General features: G+C 57.0%; 1 protein-coding gene across 2 annotated transcripts in view; it reads left to right on the forward strand.

Moving 5' to 3' along the window:
* Positions 1-2,505: 2,505 nt before the first annotated feature.
* The window catches only part of MSI1 (musashi RNA binding protein 1), a 29,393-nt gene continuing 17,328 nt past the window's right edge, over positions 2,506-14,570 (forward strand). The window contains exons 1-6 of one of the 2 annotated variants that reach the window (XM_084538689.1): positions 2,506-2,686; positions 2,975-3,015; positions 3,192-3,273; positions 3,389-3,473; positions 7,967-8,008; positions 9,354-9,446. In XM_084538689.1, coding sequence (XP_084394815.1) covers positions 2,628-2,686; positions 2,975-3,015; positions 3,192-3,273; positions 3,389-3,473; positions 7,967-8,008; positions 9,354-9,446 — 402 coding nt within the window. In that variant the 5' untranslated portion in view covers positions 2,506-2,627. The remainder of the gene's footprint in view (positions 2,687-2,974; positions 3,016-3,191; positions 3,274-3,388; positions 3,474-7,966; positions 8,009-9,353; positions 9,447-14,570) is intronic. The other variant, XM_084538690.1, reaches the window with a different exon arrangement.

Consider the following 14,570-nt stretch of genomic DNA (forward strand, 5'->3'; position numbering starts at 1 on the left):
CCACACACGAGACACTGAATAGCAGCAAGGAAACTGAGCAGTTCTGTTAATCTCGCTGGTGTTTGGCAACCTCTCAGCAGCAGCCACAGAGGCACTACAGCTGTCTGTCTGCAGCCCCAGGAACACAATGCTGCATTATTTTATATTTGGAGATCATCTTTCCAATCATAAGGTCTGGAATGTTTTATATATTTACTTCTCCGGGAGGAAAGCTTCCTACTGTCACTAATCAACAGATTTTTTCAGGACTTCCTCTCTTGTGTGTTAGAGAGAGAAATGCAATGATGCCACCAAAGCGCTTTGGGGTCCTAAGGTGGAAATACAGAGTATTACACCTATGTTTTGGAAAGGGCCTTGGAATAAGTTCCGTAGTGCAGCGTACCATCTTTCCTGGTGATGCGAGTCCAACCACAGCCTCCATCCAAACCCTCCTGCAGTCTCATGCTTTTTCCCCTTGTGTGCACAGATGTTAACTCACATTGATCCCGTTCTCCCTTCTGCAATATTATTTTGGTGGAGAAGAGACTACAAGAAGAAGCATAATGCAACAAATATATACATGACGAAGTGTTTAATGCTTTGTCTCTCAGACTGCTTTACTTTATCTGTCTTGTAGACAATGAGCATTTAAAAATTAAAAACAATGCACTGGTAGTAAACAAAGGGGTGTTGTCCTTTTGCATGCCCAACACTGATCTCCTGTTTTTTAGCATGCCGAACACTGATCTTGTTTATTTTTTTCCCTTTCTTGTGTTTAATTAGCATTACTTCTCTGCCTAAGTTGGGCGATCAATGGAGCATGAAAGCTGTGCTAGGTGACTTGCAAAACATTAGCCCCCCAGTTGGAGTATTCGCCATCCAAATCAGAGCAGGTGCCAGGAGGCAGCACAGCAGCAGTGGGTTTGGGCAGCATGGCAGGCAGCGCCGGTGGCTCTCTGGTGGCCCAGGTATAGCCCATTTTTTTGGGGATGTACAAGGGGAGATGGCAGAGATGCTGCCTCAGCCCTGCTGCTGCCAGCCGTGGTGCCACCTCGGTGCGTGGTTTCTGTTTCTCTTCCTCAGCAGCCCAGCTGCCTCTGGAGGCACCTCCACCCAGTGTGGTGATTTCAGCCCTGTGGAATGAGTGGGTTAGTGCGGAAGCAGCTCAGCCTGGGCTGGGGGAGCCAGGGCTGCTCTGTGGCCAGGACCAGGACGCTGCACAACTCAGTCCCCAGGGGTGGCTACCAAGCCTGGTTGTGAGTGTGTAGCTGCGCCCAGGTACGGGGCCAGGAGATGGGACGGTGTCACTGACCTAGCATGGGAAATAGAGTGGGTGAATGGGGGCTTGGAGAGCTAACAAACAGAAGGGATGTATTCAACTCGTGGTTGCACCAGGGGCTTTGGGATGAACCTAGGTTATGAAAGATGCTGCTACAAGGTGTTGTTAAAGCAAGGTGTCCTGGCTCCTGGCCAGGAGGGAGATGAGGTGTGTTGGCACATGAAGTGATCATGGAAGAAAGGTCAGCTGAGGCTGGTGCTGATCTGAGAGCCCTTTGGTGCCTTGTGTTGGGCAGTAATAGAAGGTACAGGGAAGGCATGTGGTAGATGGGAGAGGAGCTAGAGATGTGCATGGAGAATATTTGGCAGCATGGTGGCCCTTGCTAGAAGCCCACAGCCTGGGACCCTGCGATAGCCCTGTCCCGAGATGGGCTCACAGCTCCAACCAGCAGAGGTTTTGTGCCCTGCTGGGCTCCCCTGTGCCACAGCTGCCAGCACGTGCCCTGTCTCAGGCCGACGCACTGTGCAGCCAGCAGAGAGGCTCCGGCTCACCTCGCTGTAGCCTTGCAGGTGACAACCAGCATTTCAGTTGCTCCTCACCAAGCTCCTCCAGCCACCCACACCAGGTTGCAGGAGCTGAGCAGGGAGCCCACAGACCCCCTCCTAAAGCCACCAGCATGTGGATGAACCCCCGAGCCAGCATCGAGCGGCTTGGCAGGAGCTTGGTCATTCACAGGACCGAGGGATCTGCTGGGCGACCTGGGGGCCACCTGCACCCCCCCACAGAGAGCCGGGGAGGGCACAGACCGGGCTCTGCGTGCGGGGGCTTCGGAGCTGCCAGCGGGTCCCGTGCAAGCAGCATTTGGGGGCACAGCGGGGCCGGGCTCTGCCCCCACCCAGCCGCTCGGGGGGCCCGGGGAGGAGCCGTGGGGGCTGCCCGGTGCCCCTCGGGGGGATCCCACCGGGGGGATCCCAGCCCCGGTTTTCCCCCTCGGGTGGGCTCCGAGCGGCCCTGCCCGGCCCCGTCCTTCCCCCGGGGGCAGCCCCGCGGCCTCTTTGTCCGCAGGTGGCGGGGACAAAGCGGGGCCGGGGCCGCTCGGGGCCGGCTCCGCTCCCCCCCGGCGCTGCTCCGGGCGCGGCTCCCGGCGCTCGGCCCCGGCGCTGCCGGCGGGTTTTATGCGTGCGGAGCCCGGCGGGGGTGGGAGGAGCCGGGCAGGTTGTGCCCGCCGGGCCCTCCTCCCTCGCTCCCTCCCCGCCCGGCGGAGAGGGGTCGGGGGAGGGGGCAGCATGGCCTGGCCGGCCGGCCCCTTTTCCAGCGCTCATCTGCCCCGGGAGTGCGGCGCCGCTCCTCGCAGGGAGAAGAGGTCCGAATGGAGACAGACGGCAGCCAGCCCGGCCTCGCCTCCCCGGACTCCCCGCACGACCCCTGGTACCGGCTCGCCGCCCCCCTCCCCCCGCACCTTTCCTTTAACCCTCCCCACCCCGTTCACCCCACCCCACCCCCCCACCCCCCCACCCCCTCTCCCCGGGCTCCCGGTGCACGATCGCGGCCGCCTCCTCCTCCTCCTCCTCCTCTTCTTCTTCCCCCCCGGGCCGGGCAGGCGGCGGCGGCGGCGGCGGTGCCAACATGGCCGATCCGCGCCCTCCCCTCCCCGCCCGGCCCCGCGGGGCTCGGCGGCCCCCCCCCGGCTCACGGCTGTCCCCGTTCCTCCCGCAGCAAAATGTTCATCGGGGGCCTGAGCTGGCAGACCACGCAAGGTGAGCGCCGGGCGGCCCCGCACCTGCCGGCGGTGCCCCGGGGAGAGAGGGGGGTTTGGGGATAAAGGGGGGGGGGGGGCGGTGGGAGCGGGGTTTGGGGTTTTGGGGTTTTTTTGGGGGGTGGTGGTGGCTATGGGGCCGTGCCGGGACACCCACGGCGGGCGCTGTGCTTGCAGAGGGTTTGCGGGAGTACTTCAGCCAGTTCGGCGAGGTGAAGGAGTGCCTGGTGATGCGGGACCCGCTGACAAAGAGATCCAGGTGAGGAGGCCGGGGCCCGCTCCTCCCTTCGCCCCCGCCGCGGCCCGGCCGCCACTTTAACCAACTTTCTCTCTTCTCTCCGCATCCCCTCTCCTGCCCGGGCTGCGGGGCTCAGGGGCTTCGGGTTCGTCACGTTCATGGACCAGGCTGGCGTCGACAAGGTTCTGGCCCAATCCAGACATGAACTGGACTCCAAGACGGTGAGATGACTTCTCTCATCTCAGGGGTGCATTCGCCGGCGGAGCTCGGCCGCGCTCGGAGCAGCCATCGATTGCGGTGTTTGATTTCCAGTTAGAGGTTGTAAACTATCGATTACTGATAGCGATCGATCGGCCCCTTCTCCACCTCACTTAGCAGCTGGTAGCGTGGCTGCCGCCCCGGCTCCGGGCTCGCTATTGACCGCTGCCCCAGCGGCCGGGCATCGATCCGCGGGGCCCTCGTCCTCCCTCCCGCCGACCGTGAGGCCCCTCCGAGGCCACCACGAGCCCCCTGCCGAGCCGGGACACCTGAGAGCAGCGGGGGGCGAGGGCTGGGGAGAGGGGGAGCCGCCCCCCGTGCTCCCCGGGGGTGCCGTGCCCCCGGCGCTGTTCCCTGCTCGAGGCCTCGCTGCCTCCCGTGCTCGCCCCTCGGTCGGTCCTCACGCCCCGCGGCGTTCCCCGGGCGAAGTTTTGGTAACGCTGGCGGAGGTGCAGGACTTTATTGTCTCCGAGCCTGGCCAGCGCCCGCCCATGTGGGCCACCGGCGGCCTCTGGGAGCAGCAGCCGCGGCTCCGGCTCTCGCTCCGCAAACCCAGGCGGCTCCAGAGCCCCCCGGGAGGGCTCGCGGGGGAGATTTCGGCGGCTCCCGGGGCCGGGGGTGGCTGGTACCCGGTCCTGCCTCGCGAATCTGTGGCGTTCGGGAGATGTGCGGGCTCGGTTTTGGGGGGGTGGGGGTGAGGTGTCTGAGTGGGAGGTCCCTGCTCTGCAGTTTTGGTGACTTCCCTTCCCCTGGATTCCTTTTCCGCGTTGCTGCCCCGGGGGTGAAGGTGAGGGTAGGGCTGGGGAGCAGCAGGGGCTGCGAGGGGCTGAGATGGCGAAAGGGCGACGACGTTCCTGTTTCGGGCATGGGCAGGCAAGGAGGCCAAACGAGCAACTTTTATTTCCAGCGCGTGGCTTGGGCATCCTCGCCTTTATCTCGGCACAACGGAGGGGGCGGGAGAGCGAGACCCCCTTTCTGCGGGTTTACGGCGCGAGTCGCAGCGAGATCTGTGTCTGTTCCTGTTTAACCGCCTGGGTCGCTCCCTTTGATGTGCACAGGTCCTTCCTCCCCCCGGGAGCTCGGGGTTAAACCTCTCCCAGCCCTCCTGGCCGGGCCTGGGTCCCCAGGACCCCAAACCTCCTCCTTTGGGAGGGATGGAAAGGGAGCTTTGCTCTGGGGCAGGGTTACAATGAAGTATTTTGAGGAGGACCCAGCTTTTTCTTTTTTTTTTTTCCCCTCTTTCTGTTTTGCTAGCCTGTGCAAACACGGTGTCTGATCAGCCAGTCCCGTCAGCACCCTGCAGGCTGGCGTGGACCCCTCTTGGAAGGGCAAGGGCCGGGTGGCCATCGGGGCAGCAATCCTGGTGGGGTTTGGGGCCGGCAGCGAGGTGAAATCCCGGGTCTCCATTCTTCTCTGAGCCACCGCTGCCTCCACAACGCTGCTCCGCGGCCCATGAGGGCAGGGAAGGGAAAAGAAGGGAAGGGAAAAGAAGGGAATGGAAGGGGTGGGTGGGTGCTGCAGGAACAGACGGCCTCGTGGCAGAGGGCGCGTGGGGACCGGCCGGCCATTGAAATTCCCAGCTGCATCTGCTCCGCTCGCCCTGCCGGCGCGGCAGAGAGCGTGGGGGCTGTTCCGCCAGGGTCCTTCCTTTGTTAGCAACTTTGATCCCCTTCCCCGGCCTTTTTGGTTTTTAACGCTGGTTGGTTTTCAGCCGGGTCAGGTGTTTTGCCCCAGTAATTGCCAGGTGAGAGGTTGGTCCTGCGTGGAGCCTCCGCGCACCTTTTGCCTGCTGAGCTGAAACTGCTGTGAGTCACGGGTTAAATGACACAAACTCATCTGAATCCTAATTTAGGGTTTTGAGAAACTTTGCAGGAAAAGGCCCAGTGTCCTGAAAGGGCAGCCCGCTCTCGAGGCTCAGTGTCTCCTCGTAAACAGCACTTGATCGACGGTGTCTGCCCAACTTGTTGCTTCATTGTTTTCCAATTCTTCCTACCCTAACGAGCGCTGTTGGCCTGATTCTCCGGGGGAAGCTTGTGCTTTGCAGACTCCTCTTTGTTTGTAAGCTAGATAGCAGCAGCCCACGGGGTTATTTATGGAAATGCTTGATACGAGAATTGGCTTGGCAGTCTCAAGGTAAAAGATTTGCGTGACTTTGTAAAGCTGCAGCTGGCCGCTGCCTTGAGCTTCTTCTTTCTGTCTGGGGGAAGAGCAGGCTCGGTGGTGCTGGGTCACCCGCTCGTTTCTTTGTTGCCGTCCCTGACTTTTTGCTGGGTTTGTCTTTTGTGGTGGAGAGCCTGGCTCTGGGGGCAGTGCCGGCTGATGGAGAGTTGTGATGAAGGAAGGAGCCCAGCCGTCAGGTTTCGTGGCTCCTGCCCTGCCCTGGCCCTGCTTTGGGGCACCGATGCCAGCCAGGTTCATGCAGGAGGTGCTGATGGTGGCTGGTGGCATGGAGAGCGTTACTGAGGAGCCCCCGGTATACCTGCACCGTCAGGTGTCCCTACAGCCCTGTGGGGTGAAGCGAAAGCAGCTTGTGCTCAAGTGACTTCCACTTGCCGTAGCCTGATACAGGGATTTTTTTGTTTCTCTTTTTTTTTGGATACAATCGGAGCAGCTCTGAATGCTCCCACTCTTCGCAGATTTCTATCTGGGTTCGTAAAAAGGATCCGTGACGTCAGCGGGTGACACTGAAACACAACTCCTCTGGGGCTGGTTGTTTTAACACCAGAAACGAGGGGGGAACGAGGTACCGGTGCTTTTGCTTTAATTAGAAAGCCTCCTGCCACCGAGGAGCAGTCCAGTTTTAGTAACTTGAGGCCGGCGCTGAACTCGCTCTCCTCCGCGTGTTCCCAGGGCTGCCCCTTGAGCCGCTCGCCCGGGCCTCCCTCTACCTGCAACAATAGCTGCTTGTGCAGAAGAATTCGGGCAGTGACTGCCTGCTCCCTGCAGCCAGGAGGACGCGTTATCTCTGCCCAGTTGATCACACTCAGGGTAATGAGAAAATGAGGCCGAGCTTAGCATTGCTGAGTATGAAAGCATCTTCTTGGCAGGGGCTGAATGACACTGGCTGAGAAGTAAAAGACAGTAGATTATTGTTGTTGCTTATTATCTGCCATCAACCTCCTGGGCTCCTGCCGTCCCCCTGTCCTCAAAATTCGCTGTGGGTGCCCGCGCTGGCCAGGCAGGGTGTGCGTGTGTGTGGGGAGGGAGAGGGGGACGGCTCGCATGCCCCAGGGAGGCACCCAGAGGGTCCTCTGATCCTCCTGCTCGCAGCCTGGGGACAGAGGTTTTATTTCTGAGTTTATTTGTGCTCTTCACTTTTGCCTCTGTTTACTTAGGTGCCGGGTTTATTTATGTTGCAGGCCATGAGTCAGGCTGGAGGTGGGGAAGGCAGGGAGAGGAGCTGGTGGAAGGGCCTGGGGAGGCCGAGCTGCGGGGCTGTGACAAGTGAAAGGGCGTGGGACGGGAGGGCGGCCGGGCTGAACAAAGCAGTGGGAGGCGGGCGAGAGACACAGCTTCCCTCTGGGCTGCTGGGACGATGCTCTGGGCTGCCCTCCCAGCTGCAAGCCCGGCCAAGCGCGGGGCCGAGCCAGCCCTGCCTGTGCCGCGGGTCTCCTTCAGCTGATTTGTAGGTCTGGCTCGTCCCCGACGTGATGCAACTTCGCTGGAGTTGCCGTAAAAAAATAGGCTGTAAAGAAAGAGGTGGAGGCAGAGGAGGAGCGCGGGCTCCATGGGCGCCGGGCGTGCGGCTGCGTTCGCGTCCTCCCGGCTTTGTGGCGGCGCTGGGAGCCCGGCGGGACGCGCGGCACCTGGGTGGCGGCTGAGCAGGCACAATGGAGGGCTCAGCGCGCCGAGGGGAGGCTTCGGCTTCATTGTGTGGAGAGGGGCGGCACGCTGCCCCGCAGCCACAGCCCCTGCGCGCCTTCCACGGGAGGCTTTGGGCTCCTGGGTTTATTCTGCACCCTCCTGGCGGCTCTTTTGCTGCTTCACCCTGTGTCAGGGGGTGAAAGGCGTTTGGTTTCTCGCCTGCCGCCTCTCGTCCGTCCTGCCGCTAGCCAGGTGAGCTCCGTGCTTGGAGGGCGAGCGAAAGGGAGAGCAAAGAGGCAAAAGGCAGCGCTCTCAGCGCGACGCCGGTGATGCGGGGCAGCCGGGGGCAGGCCGGGAGGGAGGGTGCAGCCGAGCCCGTTAATCCCGGCGTGTGCTGGGCTCCGGGTGCCGCCTGCCCGGCGCTCAGCCCGAGCTGCTGCATGCTGGGACTTGTAGTCTCCGTGGAGTGCACCGTGCTGAGCGGGGGATGATGCCTGCGCCCTGCTTCCTTTGGTGCTCCCCAGGGAGATGCTGCGGGCTTTTAGCGAGGTGAGCCAAGTGGGCAGAGCCGGCCGTGCGCCCGGAGGCAATCCTGCGTGCGTAAAGAGACAGCAAAAGGGTGCTCACCTCTGCTTTCCAACGTCTCTTTCAGATTGACCCGAAGGTAGCGTTCCCCCGCCGAGCACAGCCCAAGGTAGGTACCGCGGCCCCCTGAAGGGGCGAGTTGTTGCGGGGAAGCCCTGTCCCCTGCGCGGGGCTGCTGTTGCAGGTAGCGGGGTCACTCCCTGGGGTTTGCTCAGGACAGGTGCTGGGCATGGTCTGACCTGGCTGTCAGGCCGGGGTGCTGGGGGTTGTGGTGCTGGAGGAGCCAGCAGGCCCCTTGGTTACACGTTCGAAGTGCTGCGATGCGCTCTGTGCCACCTCCTGAGGCTGCAGGCAGAGCCCTGAAGCTGCGGGAGACACGGGACAGCTCCATGCTGCGGTGCACGAGGAGAGAGGGCTGCATGTGCGCAGCTGCCTGTGGATAAGTGCATGGCAGGGGGGGGCTGAAGGATTTCACTGCACGAAATGCCCTCGTGTGCCTCAGCTCGGGCAAAGGCAGGAGGAGCTCGGTGTTGGACCTTAGGGGCCAGTGGCTCTGGCGTCGCAGTGAGCAGTTGCTGCTTTTAGGCTATGGGTGTCCCGTCAGGTTTGCTCTCGGCTGGGAGTTTCCAAGTTCGTCGTCTTGATTCCTGGTGCTGTCACGGGAGGAAGAGCTGGAGGGAAGCACGGAGGGAAGGGGAGGCTGGTGCTGGGAGGGGAGGGAGGGGGTCAGGCCCCGCGAACAATCGGTGAGCAGGTATCCCAAGTAACTGGAGCCAGGAAGCACATGGTAGGAATTGGGTTAATTCCATTAAGCAGTTTGGTGACAGAAGGTGCTTTAGTGTTAGAACGGGCTGCTCTCCAAGGCAGGGAATTGCTGCGGATTAGCCCCATGCTCCTTGGGGTAATTAGGACCATGTGTTCCTCTGAGAGCAGGGGTGTAGCCAAGCAGCGAAGGGGAGGATGCAGCTGGAGAGCCAGTTCAAAGGATGTCAGTGTGCCTCCGCCTGGCAGCAGTGGCCCCTCTCAGGGCAGCTCGCTTCTCCCCTTGTCCCAGAGGCACGAGTGAGAAGTGGCACAGGGGTCTTTGCCTCCTTGCAAAGGCAAAACGGGATCTGACCGGGCTTTGTCCAGGCTCCTTTTCGGAGGAAGCAGAACTGACTTCTCCGGGGGAAGGCTGGGGATGTAACACCCTGCTTCTTGGGGGTTTTGGGGGCACCAAGGGAGCGGCAGCAGCTCGGCAAAGGCTGGAGCCTGCTGTCCGAGGAGGAGGTGTTGGTGAGCTGGTGTGTGCCTGCAGGGAAGCGCTTCTGGAGCGCGCCGAGGGCTGGAGCTCGGCTGCCAGGAAGGGGCAGCCGCTGGCTGGCAGCAGAGGGTGAGCTCGTGGCCTTTGGAGCCCCGTTCTCCCCGCTTTGCTCTCAGTTTATTTGGTGAATTCCTGTCCTTCCCTTTTCCAGATGGTGACCCGAACGAAGAAGATATTTGTGGGTGGTCTGTCAGTGAACACTACTGTGGAGGATGTGAAACAGTACTTCGAGCAGTTCGGGAAGGTAAGGCTCTCGAGTGGCGTCGGATCAAAGCTGTTGCTGCTGGGGCAAACGGGAGTTTTCTGAACTTTTTTGGCGGTGGGATTAGGAGCCTGCGAGGCTTTTGTATGGGGTTAAGTAAATCGAAGGTCGGTTACAGAGGTTGGGTAGCTGTAATGTCTTTGTAGCAGACTTAGCCCCGTGTTGGCTTGAAACAAAGAGCTTGTGCTTGTTTCTGGAGTCTCTGGGACCTGGGCTATGGGAAATGGTTTTCCATTTTTCCTTATCCCAAGGCCTGTTGGGCGTTTTGGTCCTGCAGATTTGCAGTTTGTTTGGACGCTGAAGGAAGGAGTGTAGACACTCTCAACAGGGCTGCCGCAGCATTAAACCTGTGGGGTTTGGCCTGTTTCTGATTCCAAGCCTTGTGATTGATGTTTCTGTAATCCTTTATTAAAACTAAGCCTTTTGGGTCCTGAAAGTTCTCCTGCTGAGTCTTGGGCAGGTGCTGATGTTGTTTTGGGATGTTTGGAGAAAATCTGGCATGTTGGCTGTCCCTTGTGTTGGCCTGGGTCTTCTGTGCCAGCTGGTGGCTCGGGGCAGAGTAGGCTTCTGTGGATTGAAGTTGTTTGTGCCCCTGCTCCGTGACAGCCAGGTGTGCAAATCACTGGTCACAACGGGGCTGGAGGATGGAAGAGGCTCAGTCTTGGCCTTTTGGCTGCATCGGGAGGCTGTGAGCAAAGCAGTGGTGTTAGACTGAAGGATCCCAAGATTTTTAATGAAATTAGGAACTGACGGGGATCGTTGCAGCCAAATGCCAAATGTGGTCACTTCTGAGGCAGGGCACTGGGTCTGGTTCACTGTTGCTCGGTGGTGTTGTGTTCTTCTTAGCTGTTTTGGGGCAGGAAGAGCTGGAAACAGTAGCTCTTGGGGTCTTCCCCCCTGGCCAGGGTGGCAGAGTGTGGTTTGCTGGGTGATAACTGGCCGGGATGTTGCTGATAACATCCTGGATGTGGAACGGTACCACAGGAACTGTGGAGAGTGTGTGGGATGAAGGCTTCAGTATTCATTGTCTTCTGAAAGATCATGCAAAAGGGTTGATGCTACGTTAAGGCACGTTAGCTGGTGAAAAGGAGGGGAGTTTTGAAATCCGTTTTGCCAGATCGTTGGAACATCTGGGCAGACAATTTGGAACGAGTGCTTGTTCAGTACCTTCGCTCAGTTTCAAAAGTCAACTGTGTGTGTGCCTGGAGTGCTGTTGTGACTGCAAAGTGAGACTTGTTTCTGTTTCTGCGTAGCCCTAAGAGAGTGATAATGGCAAAAGTCATCACAAATCCTCGTGTCTGAGAGTCATAAGCTCTGTGTGGTTTTTATTTTCTGTTAGAAATAAGCGAACTGTTCGTCCCTGGGAGCTTTTACATGCTGTCACTGAAGGGCTCCACTAAAGGTGGTGGTGTTCATGTGTCTGTGCCATCTGAAGGCTGTCAGCCGCATGTGTTTCTGTGCTTCTACTGCTGGCTGCGTTCGATAGGAAGCTGAAATGTCTTGGGTGTAATCCCCTTTTAACCTGAACTGTACCCTTGTTAATGTGAAGCAGAAGCATGTCATGTAGCACTCAGTTTGCAAGCAGTTACAGTCCAGTTTGAGAACTCCTTTCCAGTTCTTTTGGAGTGTTACCCTGTTACATTCCTCTTGTTTAATGGCCGCGTGTTGAACGAGGTCCTTACACCAGGAGACTGGCAAGGAGTGGTTGTGTCAGATTGTTTTCTTAGGACTGGGCAGAAGGGAGGGTTCTGCACAGCTCAGTGCGTTCATTGCCCAAGAAGCAGCATCCCGGCCGACATCCGCTGCTCCGTCTGCATTAGGTCGATGCAGCTGGCCTCTCAGCTCCCGGGAGTTTCCATGGGGAGAGGTCAGGGCTGGTCGCATTGATTCTCTGGTTTTGGGGCTGTTTCCTGACTCATCTGGCCGTTTCAGCCGAGCAGAGACTCCTTAGAGCTCTAACGCGAAGCATGCGCCCTGGTCTCTAGCCATCTTCCAGGCCAAGCCTCAAATAATTCATCAGAGGCCAGGAAAGCTGTTCCCTGAGAAACTCTCTGCAGGTGGTGGTTCCGTACGGCTGGCCGGGGGATCAGTGGGGGCACACATTGCTGAGGAAAGCCTCTGTGGCCATCAGCGCTGGGGTTCGGAGCTCTGAATGTGCCTCTGTGGTTTCCAGGGCTAAGAACAGCCCGTTGCCCACATTTCAGACGTGAGTCATTCTTACGGAGAGCATGACTTTGGTGCGCAGGCTCTTTATGATGCTCGGGGCCTCCCGGGTTTCAGAGGTTTCCTGGGATCCCTTCTCCAGAGGGACGCTTGGCACCTGACTTTGTGGTCTTCCACCTCCTAAATTTATGGCATCTTTAAGTGAGAGGTGAAGCTTCAGGCAGGTGAGCCGCATGGTGGAAAGCCTCTGTTGTGTAAACAGCAATGTTTTCTAAGTCACCTGGGACAGTATTCTGGAGTCGGATTGGGATTGGCTGTGAAAGACTTGTTAAGGGTGCCCTTCTTGGGGGACTCACCCTCCAGGGAAATGGCTTTGTCTCTGTTCCCTCTTCCTCTGAGAGACTCCCTGTTTTTCCAGGATCTGGCAGGGGGAAAAATCATTCCTCTTTCCTCCTGCCTGCTCAGGAAGCCGTGGGAGCAGCCACAGTTAGATCCTAGAGAGGAAGGAGAGGGGAGCACAAGTCATGCTGTCCTGATTCCTCAGTATCAAGCTATCAGGCTCCTGTCTGTGCTCTTCAGTCAACCTTTGTGAATCCAAGGCAGGCTCCGTTTGGCTCTCAGCTTCAGTGAGAGGCCATCCTCTGCCTCTGAGGACAAGGGAGCACGGAGTGCTGCACGGCTTTGCATGGAGGTTATCTTCTAGGAGGCCCTGAGGCTGCAAGCTTAAGCATGGGGTAGGTGTGCCACCACTTGGAGCCTTTAAATCGGGAGAGATGCTTTTTGAAAAATACCCTCCAGTCCACCCAGAAAGCAAGTATGTGCTGTAGGGATTAGGAGAGGAAGTGCTATGGCCTGCAGTACAGACAGGGTCAAATACGGTTATTGTAACGTTCTGTCATCCACATTTGTGCACTGCAAGGTACCAAGGTAGCTGGTGTTGGTGTGTCTCAGATCAGGGCAACACTTGGAGCTTTGTGTGTTCATTAGCTGGGGAAGAAAATATGGAAGTTTGGTTGGGCTCAAAATGAAACGGTTTCCCATTTCAGAAAACAAGATCACTGAGTCTGACTTTCCATTTTGTCATTTCTGCTTATTGTCCTATTTTTGTTTTGTTTTCTTTCCTTGCTGAGTCCAAAACCTTCTCTGAGCCTTGTAAAATGGAAGTGACAAAAGAAAAATGAAAATGTGTGAGAAGGAAATCCCCGAGCTTTACTTAGGGTTAAGGGAAGAAATGGAGAGGCTGGCACCCCCATTCTTCATATCGAAATGCTTGGTTTTGACAGGGAAAAAAAGGTGACGCTTCGAAGAGGATCCCAAATAGTGTGAGAGTTTCTCTGGTTCAAAGAAGGACAGCTTTCTTTTTTTTTTTTTTTTTCCTTCCAAAACTGTGAATGAAAAATATGGGCTGAGGTTTTCATGAGGAAAAATACAAAGTGGTTTTCTGTTTGTTTGTTTGTTTTAGTACAGTAAGAGCCACTGAGAAGTGCTCTCAAGCCAGCTTTGGTTTGTCAGGTGCAGCTGCTAGGGCTTTGAACATGGTGGGATCTCTAGGAAATACTTCTGGCTCCAAATCTTGAGTATCTCTGAGATGCAAGATGGGAACATGCACATGCTTTGTAAAGAGATTTTTTCAACTGTAGGATTGAAGTCCAGGAAAAGAATTACATTCAGAGTATGGGCAGCCAAGTGTCTTGGCTTAAGGTGGAGTGTTGGAGATCTTGAGACTTCACAAGGAAGTATTTCAATATCGTCTCTAGACTCAGGCTACCACCCTCGCTGAAACCTGAAACAGAAGGAGAGGAGGAAGGTACCTCGTACCCAGCACCTCAGGCATAGCTAGTTCTCTGTCTTGCTCAACACGTATGAGGATGCCTCGGGAGCTTGAGTCCCAGCTTCCTCCTTTCCTGCTTCAACCTGTGGGAACGTGTTGCTCTGTATTACTTTTTGGGGACAAAGGGGTTGACCATCAGAGAAATTTCTTTGGGCTGTTGGGTCTCTGAGCTTATAGGCAAAGTTATATACTTAAAGTAATAAGTGAAGAATAATTTTGGATCCTCTTTCTTTTCCAAGGGTTGGTCTGGCAAGGTTTTGGGGTAGAGAGGGTCAAATAAATTACAAGGTAAGAGGCTCAAAACAGATAAGGTCTCTTTTTGTCATAGAGCTCATCTAAGCTGTGAAATCTTTGCCCCAGGGTGTTGTTGCTAAAATTTACATAGGCTCCAAGATGATAGGACAAATTCATGGAGTGCCTGGTAAAGATACAGACACCCCTTCAGGTTTGGGAAATCCCTGAATCACAACTGGCTGGGAGCTGAGGGAGGATCTTGGGATCTGTCATAATATCTTTCCCTTGTCCTTCTGTTCTTCCAAAGGGACTTGCTGTTTGTCTGTGTCCTGGGGGTTGTTGGGCAGCGTGGGCCTCTGCTCTAACTCGGTGCAGCCGGTCTCGTTTGTCATTAGGAGGGAACTTGGGCCTTTCAGAAGCTAGGGGTGCAGAGGTGTGCTGGAAGAAACAGGGGCCTGGCCCCAAATCTGGTGTTTCTTGTGTGCTTTTGCATTTAGTGAAGCAGAAGTGCAAAGAATTTATTCACAATGATGCCTCTGCGTGACTCACTAATCAGTCGAGGCTCCAAGAGCGCTTGAAAAGTGCTTAAAAACAGGCTGCATCTGTCCCTGGGCTTGCAGGTGATCTGCATATTTGGATGAGTTGGTCACGAAACCTCCGTCTCTCAGTGCGGTAGATCGTGCCCAGAGAGAGACCTGCTCTCTAAAAATATCCTGGAAGCAAACAAGAAGGAAAAATCTGCTGAGGTCTGAGTGCGATTCTGACCTTTAGGTTGCCATCTAATACTCAGTCCAAATTCTGGACCGTTTGCTTCAGACAGATTCTGAGATCTCAGTCAGGCGATGACTCCAGTGCTGTCCCGACCGAGGGAACAAGCT

The sequence above is a fragment of the Aythya ferina genome (assembly GCF_964211825.1).
Source record: "Aythya ferina genome assembly, chromosome: 17".
Taxonomy (NCBI): domain Eukaryota; kingdom Metazoa; phylum Chordata; class Aves; order Anseriformes; family Anatidae; genus Aythya; species Aythya ferina.